General features: G+C 37.2%; 1 protein-coding gene across 1 annotated transcript; it reads left to right on the forward strand.

Annotated features, from left to right (window-relative positions):
- The first annotated feature begins 13371 nt into the window (after window positions 1-13371).
- Window positions 13372-14316, forward strand: LOC126080496 (olfactory receptor 10AG1-like). Its single transcript, XM_049891703.1, has one exon. The coding sequence runs from the start codon at window positions 13372-13374 to the stop codon at window positions 14314-14316; it is 945 nt and encodes a 314-aa protein (XP_049747660.1).
- The last annotated feature ends 3207 nt before the right edge of the window (window positions 14317-17523 follow it).

Here is a 17523-nt window from a genome sequence, read left to right on the forward strand (position 1 = left end):
TCCCATGACATGCATATTTTCCTGATGACTGAGGCTCAAAGATGACTAAAGTGAGTATGGGGACAGGGTGTAAGTAAAGAAAGTTGGTTTTAAAGTCCAATATATGTCAGATTCAGTTGGAATATGTTCAGCCATTAACACTGGATAGTCTGGTTTACTAGGCCTGGAATGACCTCTCTTAATGTTGTTAGATGCTGTGGAGTTAATTTTTGTATCATAGCGACAGCATGTGAAAACATAGAACTGCCTTTTAGGATGTTCTGGACTGTAATCTTTACGGAAACAGAGCTCCAGGACTTTTCTGAGGAGTAGATGGATGGGTTTGAACTGCCAACCTTCTGATTAGCAACCTTTGGGTTAGCAGCTAAACACTTAACTGTTGCAACTCCAAACCTCCTTAGAATGGCCTCCAGGAGAATTCATATGTAATTCTTACAGGTGTTTTTGCAGCAGGTCTTATAGGACAACACTCTAAAATACTGATATAACCCTCAGTTCATGGATTATATGCCATACTCATTTTTTTTCTCACCTTCATTAGCTAAATTTAACCTCTTTATACAGAAAATAGCAAAATGTCCTTTTCAAAACTTTACTACCACATTGTCTTACAGTAAATCAAATATCCAAATAAGATAAATTTTACAACATTTCCACTAATAGGATACCCAATTAAATCATTTGGAATGATTCTATGTGAATGATTTATATCTTCTTCCCAACTTATTTAGTAATTCAATAATTTATGTAAGTGTGGACTTACAGATATTTATATAATCCAATACTACTTCAGTTATTTTGTTGCTCAGATTGTTTCAGTTTGTCCATTGGGAGCTCTTTAAGTTGACTCCCGTGCACCTTTGACATACCTGCCTCAATGTTCATTGCTTTTTGTTTGTTATTTCATTAGATTTTTAAGCTTTTCTTCTTTTTCACAATAAAATGTGCTCCAGATTCATCTTGCATATTTCCTGCCCTAGACCTAGCCATTTCTCCAAAGAACTCTTGTTCCTTAAATTGGAAACTGAAATTAGAAACCAAGATCTGGGAACTAGTTGTGCACATGGCTCCTGGAATATCATTAGTTCTGTTGTTGTTCTTGTTGTTAGGTGCCATCGAGTTGGTTCCGACTCATAGCGACCCTATGCGCAACAGAACGAAACACTACCTGGTCCTGTGCCATCCTTACAATCGTTGTTATGCTTGAGCTCATTGTTGCAGCCACTGTGTCAATCCACCTCATCGAGGGTCTTCCGCTTTTCCACTGACCCTGTACTCTGCTAATCATGATGTCCTTCTCTAGGGACTGATCCCTCCCGAAAACATTAGGAAGAAGGACCCGGTAGTCTACTTCTGAAAAGCATTAGCCAGTGAAACCCTTATGATCATTAGTTCTAGGCACTCTCAAATGACTGAGCAAGAAAATATCTGAGTGCATATTGTGTGTATATATGCGTGTGTGTGTGTGTGTGCGTGTACGTATTATTTCCGTTTGTAACCATCAATATCCATATTAAGCTAAACATTAATCCATACTAACGTCTAACTCTATTACCACATATATCATAGCAGTATTTTTTGTAATAAAGACAGAAAACAACTCAGATGTTTATCAGTTGTGAACGTAAACAAAATATGGTTTATCTATATAATGGAATATTGTTCAGCAATAAAAAGGAATGAAGATAAATGCTGCAACTGTATATTAAAAAACAGAAACAAAAAAACTATGTTAAGTAAAGTACGGCAGTTGCAAACACATACACACAAAACATATTTATGATTTGATTTATATGAAATGTCCAGAATAGACTAATCTAAAGGGACAGAAAATAGATTACCAAGGGCTTAGGAGGGGAAGGAGGTAGAAAGGATGAGGCATGACTACAAATGGGTATTGATGAAGTGTTTTAAAATTAGATCATAGTGATGGTTTCACAACCCCATTTTAATAGGTACATTTTATATGATTTATATCTCAAAAAGTTGTAAAACAAAAAAAAGACATTAGATATGTAATCCAGTTGTGGGGTTAGAAATTCAAGCTATTTAAATTTTGATTTACAAGTAAATGTGCACAGTAATTACCCTTTTCCATTTGAATTGGACCCATTGTAGCAATGATGCAATGCCTAGTCCCATAAATGCTGAACAACCTTTTCGCATGATTTAACAGGTTTACCTTACAATAGAAGTTTACATGAAAATGCAATCCCACGGATATTTTCTTAACATTCCTATCTATCTATCATCTATCTATTTTCCTGTCTATGATCTATGATTGTCTTCATGTATTTCTTTTAGATTTAAAGCCAGTATCTTGCTGAATAGCTGGAAACCTAGAGTCATGTCCACTAAGTCAGGAACAAGTTAAAGATCTTTACCTTTCATGAGCCTATTCAGAAAGGTCTTTCTTTTTCTAATGCACTAGAATTCCCATGAAAGTTCACAGACTCCTGCACATTTTCCCAGGTAGACTATCTCCTTGCTAGACCGAGGGTTGTATTTGGTGATCTGATATGTACTATGGAGATATGAGCAAAGTTATTGATTGACTCATATTATGAACCAATGTAGGCTGACGGGAATGGTTCTTGAGGAAAATTTGCATGAATTTGTGACGCAACGGCTTTGAGGACAGATATTTAATGAGAAATTCACAAATGTGTGGAATCGACAGCAGGCCCCAAATTTTTTTTCTGGAATGAGTTGGAAAGATTTCTCCTGAGATATGCCGTCTTCTACCCCAGTCTATTATTAAGCCTTAAAAGAGATTTCAATATTTTGTTTTTTAATAGACTTTAGAATAAATGGCATACAAATTTGCTTTAAATAATTAAGGTAGGAACAAGAAGGTATATGAAAAGCAGCAATAATAATAATAATAGAAAACCAGAAAAATCAATGGGGTTTTTAAATTGTATATTTTATTTTATTCCACACAACTATGGTACGGTGGTGGTACTTGATTCAACTGAGGATTAGAAAGGGCAACTAAGCAGGCTTTTAAACATTCCAAAAAGATGTGATGAACCAGATTCATGAACTATCTCACTCACATGCATTCTTTCTGCTTCAGCCTTCTCGCACCATTTCTCTGCTACTGTTGTGTGATGGAGCCCTGGTGACACAGTGGTTAAAAGCTTGGCTGCTAACCAAAGTTCAGCAGATCAAATTCACTCATTGCTGCTTGGAAACCCTATGGGATGGTTCTACTATGTCTTGTAGGGTTGCTGTGAGTTGGAATCAGCTTGATGGCAACAAGTTGGTATTGTGGGATATGCTCTCAATAAAAATACCAATGTCATTGTCAAAGGTATTGTCTTTCTGTGCAGGAGAATGGCTGTATCCTTAAATCCCTGCTGCATTTCAGAGACAAATCATTTCATATATAATGTGAATATTAGCATCTAGTTTTTTTGTCTGTCTTCAGTGAGAGTAGGCATGGGAGAGATATTACAATAGCTAGATTTCTCATTACAACCTCAGAATCCTTAATTAAACTCATAGTGGGATATATTGCATGAAAAACAGGGTCTAACCCAGCAGCTGGATTCAGGGAACAACTTGAAGCAAGCACTCCTATACAACATAGGACTCTATCTCCCTGTCTCATTTCTCCTATTTAATGCACATCTGTTTAATTCTCCTCTATGTCCTTGAAGTTCTACCATAGATAATATGGGAGGAGACATGGCCAACAACTCCCAAGCTTAAAAAATTATAGCTACAGTCTTAGTTCTTATTCAAACAGTCACAGGGAAGTTCTCTGACTGGACCATGTTGGGTATCCCTTCCATTGCCAAACTGATCAACTATGACCAGGTATAAGCAGTCATATATTAAATAATGACCATCTGCAAAGTGGAGCCCTGGTAGCACAGTGGTTAAGAGTTTGGCTGCTAACCATAAAGGTCAGCAGTTCAAATCCACCAACTACTCCTTGGAAACCCTATAGGTAGTTTTACTGGTCCTACAGGGTTACGCTCCCACTTGTTTGTCAGTTTATCGTAGTGTGGGGGCTTGCTTGTTGCTGCGATGCTGGAAGCTATGCCACCGGTATTCACATACCGCCAGGGTCACCCAGGGAGGACAGATTTCGGCTGAGCTTTCAGACTAAGGCAGACTAGGAAGAAGGACCTGGCAGTCTATATCTGAAAAGAATTAGCCACTGAAAACTGTATGAATAACAGTGGAACATTGTCTAATACAGTGCCAGAAGATGAGCCCCCCAGGTTAGAAGGCATTCAAAAAACTACTGAGGAAGAGCTGCCTCCTCAAAATGGAGTCAATCTTAATGGTGTGGATGGGGTAAAGCTTTTGAGACCTTCATTTGTTGATGTGGCACAACTCAAAATGGGAAGAAACAGTTGAAAATCCATTAAAAATCAGAACAAGGAATATACGAAGTATAAATCTAGGAAAATTGGAAATCATCAAAAATGAAATGGAACCCATACACATTGATATCCTAGGCATTAGTGAGCAAAAATGGAATGGTATGGGCCATTATGAACGGGACAATCATATAGTCTACTATGCTGGGAATGACAACTTGAAGAGGAATGGTATGGCATTCATTGTCAAAAAGAACATTTCCAGGTCTATCCTGAAGTACAACACTGTCAGTGATATGATAATATCCATACGCCTACAAGGAAGACCAGTTAATATGACTATTATTCAAATTTATGCACCAACCACCAAGACCAAAGATGAAGAAATAGAAGATTTTTACCATTTCTGCAGTTTGAAATTGATCTAACATACAATCAGGATGTGTTGATAATTACTGGTGACTGGAAGGCAAAAGGTAGAAACAAAGAAGAATGATCCATAGTTGGAAAAGATGGCCTTGGTGATAGAAACAATGTCAGAGATCAAATGATAGAATTTTGCAAGACCAATGACTTCTTCATTGCAAATACCTTTTTTCACCAACGTAAATGGCAACTATACAAGATGGAACACATAGGAATCAAATTGACTACATCTGTGGAAAGAGATGGTGGGAAAGCTCAATATCATCAGTCAGAACAATGCCAGGCACCGACTGTGGAACAGACCATCAATTGCTCATATGCAACATCAAGCTAAAACTGAAGAAAATCAGAGCAAGTCCATGAGAGCCAAAATACTACCTTGAGTAAATCCCACCTGAATTTAGAGACCATCTCAAGAATAGATTTGACGTGTTAAAAATTAATGACCTCAGGCTGACAAGTTGTGGAACGACATGAAAGACATCATATATGAAGAAAGCAAGAGGTCATGGAAAAGGCAGGAAAAAAAGAAAAGACCAAGATGGATGTCAGAGGAGACTCTGAAACTTGCTGTCAAACATCAAGCAGCTAAAACATAAGGAAGAAATGATGAAGTAAGAGAACTGAATGGAAGATTCCAAAGGGCAGTTCGAGAAGAAAAAGTAAAGTATTATAATGACATGTGCAAAGAGCTGGAGATAGAAAACTGAAAGGGAAGAACACTCTCGGTGTTTCTCAAGCTGAAAGAGCTGAAGAAAAAATTCAAGCCTCAAGTTGCAAAAGTGAAGGGTTCTCCGGAGAAAATATTAAACAATGCAGGAACCATCAAAAGAAGATGGAAGGAACACACAGAGTAGTTATACTAAAAAGAATTAGTTGACATTCAACCATTTCAAGAGGTAGCATATGACCAGGAGCCAGTGGTACTGAAGCAAGAAGTCCAAGCTGTATTGAAGGCATTGGCTAAAAAACAAGGCTCCAGGAATTGACAGAATATCAATTGAGATGTTTCAACATATGGATGCTGTACTCAAAGTGCTCACTTGTCTAAGCCAAAAAATTTGGAAGACAGTTATCTGGCCAACTGACTGGAAGAGATTCATATTTATGCCTGTTCCCAAGAAAGGTGATCCAACAGAATGCAGAATTTATAGAACAACATTGTTAATTTCACAGGCAAGCAAAATTTTGCTGAAGATCATTCAAAGGCAGATGCAGGAATGTATCTACAGGAGCTGCCAGAAATTCAGGCCGGATTCAGAAAAGGATGTGGAACCAGGGATATCATAGCTGATATCAGATGGATCCTGGATGAAAGCAGAGAATGCCAGAAAGATGTTTACCTGTGTTTTATTGACTATGTAAATACAATTGACTGTGTGGATCATAAAATTTAAGGATAAAACTATGAAGAAAGAGAATTCCAGAACACTTAATTGTGCTCAGGACAAAACTGGACATAGATTAAAAGGGAGTTGTTCGAAAAGAACAAAGGAATACTGCGTAGTTTAAAGTCAGGAAAGGTGTGCTTCAGGGGTGTCTCCTTTCACCACACCTATTCAATCTGAATGCTGAGCAAATAATCTGAGAAGCTGAACTATACGAAGAACAGGGCATCAGGACTGGAAGATTATGCGTATTAATTAGAACTGTTTGAAAAAAAAATCGAGACTCTATCTGCAGGATCTTTTCAGAATTTCATAATTCTTCCCTCTAATCTCAATCAAAGTGAAGTATTTTGTCCTGCCTAAAAGTTTAAAAGTAATCTAAGACAGTTAAGTGGTCTCTGTTGGTTCCTGGGTGGCACAAACTGTTCACTCTTAGCTACTAACTGAAAGGCTGGTATTTCGAATCCACCCATTGGCATCGCAGAAGACAGTCTTGGCCATCTACTTCCGTAAGATCACAGCCATTGAAAACCCTATGAAGTTTATAGTTCTGCTCTGAAATACATGGAGCTGCCATGAGTCACAGTTGACTTGATGGCAATAGGCATCCTAAAACAAAGGAAAAGCTGCTTAAAGGGAAATTTTAGATGTTCAGACAACACACATTTGAAGTTCTGCAATTATAGATTGGAAAAAAAGTATATCAATATTGGGAATGAAGATCTCAGAAAAAAGATGACCAAACTTATGCATGTGGGAGAGGTCTTCCAATGAGGAAATTTGTATCAGAGTTATGAGGACGAAAAGCTAGAAACCCCAGGAAAGCACACTCTCAGCAGGAGGTAGAAAGCAGATCAGAGTTTCCCCCAGTGTACTATAATGCACCTATAATATATTTTTCGCATGTCTCAGTGTGAAGTGGCATGGAGCTGTCATGAATAAGGAATGCAGGAGTAGCCCCCATGGAGTGGTGGGGCATCCTCAGCATTGTGGTAAACAATGTAACATTGGTGCTTCTGGACCCCAGGATAGTAGTCCTCCATGTAAGGACAATTGTCGCTGCTTCTACTCCTCTACACACAGGTTCTGTCTAGAGACACCTCTTGCCTGAAGTCTTTCCTCTTCAAAATCTGCCCCTAAATTTGCATTTCTACATTTAAGCTGGGAGCTAGGATGACAAACATCATGACCCCTGACGTTTTTCTATCCTTCAGAAAAGAAGCACAACCTAAGGAAAAAAAAAAAGATGCTTCATTCTATCTCCAGGTCTTAGAGTGATAAACTCTCCCTTGCTTCCCATATTTCTCTACCTTAGACCAAAAGAAAAATTCCCAGGAGTTCACACTCTGTTCCAAGGTCCTGTGAAGTATAGCTTATAGTGGGCCCAGCCAAGCACTCCCATATGCATCTGTTGGTTGAAACATCTCAAACGGTATTTCATCAGTTCCCGGATCCTTGTTTTTCACTAATGCCTTCAGTGCAGCTTGAACTTCTTCCCTCACTACCATTGGTTTTTGATCATATGCTACTTCCTGAAATGGTTGAACATCAACCAATTCTTTTTGGTGCTGTGACTTTGTACATTCCTTTCATCTTCTTTTGATGCTTCCTGAATCATTCAATATTTTTCCTATAGAATCCTTCAAAATTGCAACTCAATGCTTGATTTTTTTTTCTCTTCAGCTCTTTCAGCTTAAGAAATGCCAAGTATATTCTTCCTCTTTGGTTTTCTAACTCCAGGTCTTTGGACATTTCATTATACTACTTTACTTTGTTTTCTTGAGCTGCCCTTTCAAATCTTCTGTTCAGCTCTTTCTTTTCATCATTTCTTCTTTTTAACTACTCAACTTTCAATAGCAAGTTTCAGAGTCGAGTCTCTTCTGACATCTATTTTGGTCTTTTCTTTCTTTCCTGTCTTTTTAATTGCCTTTTACTTCTCTTCATGTATGACGTCCTTGATGTCATTCCAGAATTTGTCTGGTGTTTGGTCATTAGTGTTCAATTTTCAAATCTATTCTTGAGATGGTCTCTAAATTCAGGTGGTATATACTCAAGGTCTTACTTTGACTTGTTTCAATTTTTTCAGATTCAAGTTGAACTTGCATATGATCAGTTGATGATCTATTCCACAGTCAGCCCCTGGTCTTGTTCTGACCGATGATATTGAGCTTTTCCATCGTCTCTTAACACAGACGTAGTCTATTGGATTCCTGTATATTCAGTCTGGTAGGTCCATGTGTATAGTTACCATCTATGTTGTTGAAAAAAGGTATCGTGAAAGAAAAAGTCATTGGTCTTGAAAAATTCTATATCATGTGAACTCTGGAGTAATCTCCATCACCAAGTACATATTTTCCAAATATCGATCCTTCTTTTTTGTTTCCAAATTTGCATCTTTATTACTAGTAGTTATCAATGCATCTTGATTGCAGGTTCGATCAGTTTCACAATGCAGAAATTGGTAAAAATCTTCAATTTCTTCATCTTTAGCCTTAGTAATTGGTGTGTAAATTTGTGTAACTGTCGTATTAACTCATCTTCCTTGTAGGCTCATGGATATTATCCTATCATTGACAGTGTTATGCTTCAGAATGGTTCCTGAAATTTTCTTTTTGACAATGAATGTGATGCCATTCATCTTCAATTTGGCATTCCCAGCATAGTAGGCCTTATGATTGATTCACAACGGCCAATACCTGTCCATTTCAGCTCATTAATGCCCACAATATCAATTTTAATTTGTTCCATTTCATTTTTGATGATTTCCAATTTTCCTAGGTTTATATTCCATATTCCAATTATTAGTTGATGCTTGCACCTGTTTCTTCTCATTTTGAGTCATGTCACATCAACAAATGAAGGTCCTCAAAGCTTTACTCCATACACATCATTAAGATTGATTTTACTTTGAAAAGGCAGCTCTTCCCCAGTTGTGTTTTTAGTCCCTTCCAACCTGAGGGACTCCCATTCTGATTGTATATCAGTTAGTGGCCTGCAACTATTCATAAGATTTTTAATGGCAATTTTTTTTCAAAAGAAGACTACCAGATTCTTCTTCCTAATCTGTCTTAGTTTGGAATGTCAGCTGAAACCTGTCCCCCATGGGTGATCCTGCTGGTATTTGAAATACTAGCAACATAGGTTCGAGCATCACTGCAACACGCAAGCCACCACAGTATGACAAACTGAGAGATGAGTGACGAATAGTCATAGAACCCCAAAGCAGGAAGAAACAAATTAAATTACAAATAGAAGCAGATTTTTAGTTTATGATTTCAAGGCCAATTCACATCAATATTCACGGGTCTGAAATGCAATCGCAAGAAAGATTAACTTTTTCCATAAAATAATGTTAGAGCCTGAGTGGTATTACTCCTCCATGCCTTCTCTCCATGTCTGGGAAAGCAAGTTTGCTTGGGATTTATGCCAAGAAGGGGTTGCAGAAAAGTGAGATCTATTCAGAGAAAATCATTTTGAAAAATAAACCAGAGTTACTGCTAAATAGAAGCATTCTACTTGAAATTAAGTAATTACCCAAGAGAGATTTCCCCCAGGGACTGTGCAACTCTTTCCTATTTAAGAGCACTTAGAATTTGAAAGCAAGCAAAGACTATTGTGGAATCACAGTGACATTTAGGGGAAGGGGGAGTATAAATTAAAAAAAAAAGTATATGGTATCAAAACACCTAGACTCTCCTAGACAGCTTTATGCAATCTTTAAACGTAAGTTGTTATTATATTGATAGGTTATTTTATGTAAGGATAGTTCTAAATTTGATACAACTAATAAAAGAGAAAAAAATGAAATTCTGGGAAAAAGTGTATTTGAAAATGAATTTACTTAAGGTAACACATGCAGCCCTCTAATTTTCCTAATTATAAATTAAATAAAATTAGATATGTGGCAAATTATCATAACAGTGTTTATTATTTATAATAAAAACACTTACTCTTTACTTACAGATATGTTTAGTTTGCAAAGACCTGGTCGTTATGCAAAAATTGGCATTATGCGAAAATGGAGGATTTTTTTGTTTGTTTTCAAACCATCTCAATTTGTTATTTATTTATTTATTTTTAGTTAGAAAATGTGATCATAGAAATACTAACAGCTAAGATTTACTTATGTGCTCATCACTGTGACAAGTCCAATTATGGATTATGCCTCTGTGGAGAAGGATGTTTGGAGGAGGCAAAGCTGGATGAAGCTGGGCTGGGGCTGTGTGACTGAAGGGCCCACAGCTTAACCAATTCACTTTCCTCCTGTGTTGCATCAGAGCTCCATGGAGCCTCCAGAGATCCAGGAGGCTCCTTTTCCCTTGGGGCCTAGTGAGCCATGAATGCTAGGGCTTCCTGTAAGGTAGAGACTGGCCCCTGCACAGGCCCCACCAAGGTAGTCTTTAGGTCCAGATTGGCTCATTTTGGGGTTTCACCAAACAAATGCATATTTCTTCCAAACACCTTCTCTGTTGCCTCTTTCTTTCCTCCCTTCCCACCCAACAGCAGTTTTGAGCTGCAAGAGCTCCGGCTGAAAAAGAGCTCAGAAACCAGAACCGGCACACTCTGGCTCCTTGCTGTCTGCTTGTCTGCACAGAGACCTTGGCCATGAAGGAGGCAGGTCCATGGCAACTGGATCTGACACCTCCACCTGCAAGTGGGAGCAGATGGCTGGGGTAGCACAGCCCAGCTTCCAGGAAGTTGTCCAGAAACCCTCCTCAAGAGAGGGGATGCTCCACAGCTGCTGGGACAATGTCAGGCTGACTTTTTAGTGCAAAAAGTCAGATCATAGATTTTTTTTACTATTCTACATGCTGAATATCACATAATGAAACAGTAACTGTGGAGTAGGTGTAATTCATTTAAAGTTATTTTGATAACAGTACTAATAGGGTTGGAGGAAGACTCATTACCACCCTGCTTCATCCAGATGACACAACTTTGCTTGCTGAAGGTAAAGAGCACTTGAAGCACTCAATGAAGATCAAAGACTACAGCCATCAGTATGGCTTACACCTCAACTTAAAGAAAACAAAAATCCTCGCAACTGGACCAATAAGCAACATCATGATAAATGGAGAAAAGGTTGCAGTTGTCAAGGATTTCATTTTACTTGGCTCCACAATGAGCACCCATGGAAGCAACAGTCAAGAAATCAAAAGATGTTGGTCTCCAGGCTTTCTGTTAGTCCAAGACTGGAACCATTCCCAAAGCTAACTCTTCAGACAGGGATTGGAATGGATTATAAGATAGAAAATGATACTGGTGAGGAGTGAGTTTCTTGGCTCAAGCAGACACATGAGACTATGCGGGCAGCTCCTGTCTGGAGGAGAGATTAGAAGGCAGAGGGGGACAGAAGTTGGCTGAATGGACCCAGGAATACAGGGTGGAGAGAAGTAGGGTGCTGTCTCATTAGGGAGGGATCAACTAGGAGTTTATAGCAAGGTGTATATAAATTTTTGCAAGAGAGGCCAACTTGATTTGTACCCTTTCACTTAAAGAACAATTAAAAAACAATAAAAGAAAGAAATCAAAAGCTGCACTGCAGGTGGCAAATCTGCTGCAAAAGAGCTCTTTGAAGTGTTAAAAAGCAAAGATGCCACTTTAAGGACTAAGGTGTGCCTGATCCAAGCCATGGAGTTCTCAATCATCACCTCTTATGCATGTGAAAGTTGGATGATGAATAAAGAAGACCTAAGGAAAAAAAAAAAAAAAAATTCTTTTTTTTTTTAAGAAGAATTGACCTTTTGAATTATGTTGTTGGCAAAGTATGTTGACTATACCTTGGACTGCCAAAGAAGGAGGAAATCTGTCTTGGAGGAAGTACAGCCAGAATGTTTCTTAGAAGCAAAGATGACAAGGCTATGTCTCACATACTTTTGACATGTTATCAGGAGGAATCAGTCCCTGGAGAAGGACATCATGCCTGGAAAAGTAGAGGGTCAGCAAAAAAGAGGAAGACCCTCAATGAGATGGATTGACACAGTGGCTACAACAATGGGCTCAAGCATAACAAGGATTGTGAGAATGGCACAGGACCAGGCAGTGTTTTGTTCTGTTGTACATACGGTTGGTTTGAGTGGGGACTAACTCCAACACACCTAACAACAACAACAAAAGTACTAATAGAAATAAGGAAATATGGAGGAATGTTTGTCTGATCACCTTCACATTGAAAGTTATTATGTCAAAATCATCAGCTGTTTGCACTAGAAGGTAGAGTATGGGGTAATAGATTTGAAAGAAGGAAATACATGAATAATTGTATGGAAAAGTTGGAAAGTTAATGTTAAAAAGTGTGATCTGAATTGTCAAATAGTATCCAGTGACTGCTTGATATCTGAGGATGTTAATAGAAAGTAAAGCAAGACAGTTGTGTTTTTCTCAGGCCTTATTCACATCCTCTGTCCTCATGTAGGGCCCAAGTAAATAATAAGTTTGTTTAATCAAAGTTATACTTTTATAAATGAAAATTATTCTAAATGGGGGGAGAGAATGTTAGATTTGGTAGCAAGGAAATTATATGACAATGGAGCTTAGAATCTTAGGTGGGTAAAGAGTGAAAAAAAAATATTGTGAGGAGTGGGTCATATTTCTTGATTGAATTAAAGGTTAATTAACATTTATCACAAACTGAATAGGGATGTTGAAAGGTAATGTTATTGAAGAGGATGCTGAGCTTAATGTTTTTTATTTTTTTTATAAGCAATGGAAGGGATACAGATAATAGAAAACTAGTAATGTACACATTTATTCTCTCAGTAACAAAGGATTGGCTTAAGAAAACCAAGTCTTATAAAGGGAAAGTCTTCAAACTAACTTTGAATGAAGAATTAAGTAAAAAAAAAAATTGACTTGAGGAAACTCAAGTAAGGATGTCTATAGAGAAAAATCCAAGAACTGAGACTAAACAATAGATAAAGATACACTCTTATTGGGGTGAAATAATCAGATCTCTTTCCTACAAAACAAGCTCTAATTAACAGTGTACACTTCTCAATATCTCCATTATCATTACAACCCAAGTTTAACAAATTGATTTTATAGCATATCAGTTCATTGCTGAAGTTTCAAATGTCATTCTCTAGAAATGGAGCATGGTGATGGAGGAATTAATTAATTAATAATGTAGGTTTACACAAGTACCTATCCAATTTACAGAAGTTAATATGCTTTTCAAAATAGTGAATAAATTAACCATCTTGAATTCATCATATCCACAGATGGAAACCAAATTAAAAGCAGAAGAATCAAGTAATACTACAATTACGGAGTTTGTTCTCGTGGGGTTTTCTGATGAACCCAATTTACAGTGGATACTCTTTGGGACATTTTTCATCATGTATCTGATTATTTTGTTGGGCAATAGCGTCATAATACTGATAACAACAGTTGACCCTACTCTCCGGAACCCCATGCATTTTTTCCTTGGCAATTTTTCCTTTTTGGAAATATGTTATGTAACAGTCACTATCCCAAGAATGCTCAGGGACATTTGGACCCAGAAAGGAAATATTTCCTTTTTGGCCTTTGCTATGCAAATGTGTTTTTTTCTTATATTTGCAGGCACAGAGTGTTTGCTCCTGACAGTGATGGCCTATGACCGCTATGTGGCCATTCATAACCCTCTGCATTATCCTGTAGCCATGAACCACAGGGTCTGTATCCAGTTAGTGGCTGGCTCCTGGATCAGTGGAATTCTAGTCCAAATTGGGCAAACGTGCCAGATTTTCTCTCTGTCCTTTTGTGGGCCTAACACAATTAATCATTTCTTTTGTGACATCCCCCCGGTAATCAAGCTTGCATGCGGGGACATATTAGTGAATCAGATGGTGGTCTATATATTAGCTACGATGTTTTTGATGTTTCCATTTCTGTTGATCATTGCTTCCTATGGCAAAATTATCTCCAGTATTCTGAAATTGTCCTCAGCCAAAGGAAGGGCCAAAGCCTTTTCCACCTGTTCTTCTCACATGACAGTTGTAATCTTATTCTATGGAACAGCTGCTATCAATTATTTACTGCCCAAATCAAATCAGTCTGAAGGACTGGGGAAACTGGTCTGTCTTTTCTATACCATTTTGACACCAATGATGAATCCTGTTATATATAGTCTGAGGAATAAAAATGTCATGGTGGCATTGAAGAGGCTGCTACCTAATTATTAACATGATGCAATGACTTGAAATTACAGAAACTATATGCATATGTTTTTGCCATGTAGATGCAATGGGAAAATCTTCTAGTTTTCTTTCTACATTCTTAAACAGAGATAATTTACGGTGTGCTAACAATCTCACATTATGTCAAGGTACCTTTGTTTCATAGAATTAACTACTTCTGTGTAATCAAACCACAAATTAACTTAAGTGCAAAAATAAGATGAATCTTTTCTCTGACTGAACAAGTGAGGTAAGAGATTTTCTGAATAATACAGTGAAAGATAATTGAGTGTGTTGTATAATTCTGAATTAGGGCCATGCTGTGTGATAATTTTTTCTTATATTTCCCATTCCTCCAGACGTATTTTCTGCCTTTCTCTGCCCCTCTGGTTGGATTTAGCCAGTGAGAAACACCAGCAGTAGCTGAGATGGTGGAAGCTGGGGAGAACTTGGCTTTTCTCCACAGTTTTTTCTCTGCTCCTATATGTTGTCTCTGCCCATGTCTCTGCAAGCTACATTGTTTCAGGGTGTACCCATATCTAATGGTCCCATCTCTCACCATTCTCTGGTAACATTATATCTATCCTCCACTTTTAGCTTCAGGCCTTGGTTTTGTATTACCTGGTATTTTCCCCCATAATCCAATCATACCCATGTAAATAGCCTTTACACTAAAGTACTTTAATTGGAATTATCTTGAATGAATTCTATTTCTTGCAGGCTCCCACTAGCTCATCATTCTTCCATTCTATTCTTGTATACCTTTTGGACAGTGATTTAGCATTTTTTTCTTTGTGAAAGATAAACAAAATACTAACCCTTTTAATCTCTAAACTGATTTAAGGAAAACCCATTTTATGCAAATAACAATACTTGTATGAAAGTGATTACTACAAATACTCATTTGTTGAGGAATATTTAACCAAAAAAGAATATAGTAAAAAAACAAAATTGGAAGCAAATGGAATTAGAGATTATATTAAGATGCTGGAGTACGTCTATACCATAAAATTATACAGCCCATTAAGAAGATTTTAGAACAGCCATGGTGAAGAAACTTGAAGATGTCTTGACGTATAAAAGAATTAAAATCTGTTTCTAAAACATCACCCCATTTTTGTAAAACAATGAAATAGAAACCTATAAAAAACAAACCCATTGCCAATGAATTGATTCTGACTCATGGTGAGCCTATACAACGAGTAGAATTGTCACAGAGGGCTTCCTAGGCTGTAATTTTTACTGGAGCAGACTTCCTTCTCATATGGAGCTCCTGATGGGTTGAACCACCATTGTCTCAGGTAGCAGCCAAGCACTGAAACACTGCACCATCAGTGCTCCCTATAATGAAACATGGCACCTCATAACTCCATTCAATTATTTACATCTGCATGTCAGTAGTGGGTATGTATGGATATGTACATGAGCATTTTTTGAGTGGGTGTGGATTAGAAGGGATTATTGGCTTTCTCACAGTGGCAAGATTTCAGATGATTCCTGCTTTATTTTTCATATTTTTCTGTGTAGCTTCAATTTAATGAGAGTGCAATTGGTATATCACAGGAAATAGTAATCAATATTCACTCTGAAAATAACATAAGAAAATATTTGCATTTCTTCCTTTCTTCTTGCTACTAAATGTCTTAAGAATCTAGCATGTAGAAGAGAGACTTGAATAGGAGCCAAGGTGTCTTTGATTTGTAAGAGAAACAGAAGTGCGTGTGTGTGTTTATTACTTAAAAGGAATCAAAATATATAATATCTATGGTTATTCCTTGAAAAATATCTCAAAGGCATGTAACAATAGAACCAGAGATGGATAAATTAATGATCACAAGAATGAACATATTTGAAAATAAATGCCTGTCAGTGAGCTTGAATGAGAAAAAATAGACAATCTTTAAAATAAAAAAGGAAAGAGAAATGTCAACCAATATTGAATTAATGAAGAACTTATCAGTAGCCAGCAAATAAAAAAGACAAAAATATAAACTGATAATTTATAACACTACTGACTAATATGGTTTTTCGGTACTTGACAAATCAAGAGTGTAAATACAATAAATAATAACAACAACATGCTATTGGGAGCCTGAAACCAAAGACTATGTCACCTAGAGAAGATTGTGTCCAAAAGTTGTTGCTAAGACACATTTCACAAATGGTCTGTGATTCGTATCTTTCCCAAATATACTTTTGTTATCAAAGTTACCCTCTTAATTCTGTTCTCTTTTTCCTGTGTTGTCAGCACCAGCATCATTCATATCAAGGACATTGATAGCTTAATTGAATCCACTTGATGTTTGGATTCACATTTTGTGAATGGAGTAAAGAATAAAATAACAACACTAGGGTCAATGTTATTTTACTACTTTTTTGTATTTGTTTGTGTCATGGACTGAATTATGCCCTCCCGCCCAAAGTGTATGTATCAATTTGGCTGGGCCATGATTTCCCATATTGTGTGGTTGTCCTCCATTTTGTGATTGTAATTTTATGTTAAAGAGGATTAGCAGGGGATTGTAACACCTCCCCTACCAAGGTCACATCCCTGATCCAATGGAAAGGGAGTTTCCCTGGGGTGTGGTCTGTACCACCTTTTAACTTACAAGAGATGAAAGGAAACAAGTAGAGAGCTGGGGACCTCATACCACTAAGAAAGAAGCCCCTGGAGCAGAGCATGTCCTTTAGACCCAGGGCTCCTGCTCAGAGAAGCTCCTAGAAGATTAACAAGAAAGACTTTTCTCCACAGCCAACAGAAAGACTTCCCTGGAGCTGACACCTTGAATGTGGACTTTTAGCTACTTTACTGTGAGAAAATAAACTTCTCTTCGTTAGAGGCATCCACTTGTGGTACTTCTGTTATACGAGCATTAGATAACTAAGACAGTTTGTTTGCCATTTTACTACTTAATTTTTAGAGCTGCAATTTTTAAAAATATTTTAAGAGAAATTAAATTAATTAATTAACATCTAACTACATTTGGCTTAAGCATTAAGCAAGACACAACACTCTTATAAATAATACTTCACTAATTATTCGGAATCTAAAAATAATCAACTTATACATATGAGTTGATGAAGCAAAAATGAAAAAAATGTGTGTGTATTTAGTGTTCTTAATAAACTCAAAAGTCAATGTGTTTTGGGTTATTCTATACTTAAATCATCAATTTTTTTTTTTTTTTAATTTCCATCAAACACACATTCGTA

Source organism: Elephas maximus, chromosome 7 (assembly GCF_024166365.1).
Source record: "Elephas maximus indicus isolate mEleMax1 chromosome 7, mEleMax1 primary haplotype, whole genome shotgun sequence".
Lineage (NCBI taxonomy): Eukaryota > Metazoa > Chordata > Mammalia > Proboscidea > Elephantidae > Elephas > Elephas maximus.

Excerpts from the sequence above, each read along its gene's own strand:
- LOC126080496 (XM_049891703.1), top strand. The coding sequence starts at position 13,372 with ATGGAAACCAAATTAAAAGCAGAAGAATCAAGTAATACTACAATTACG.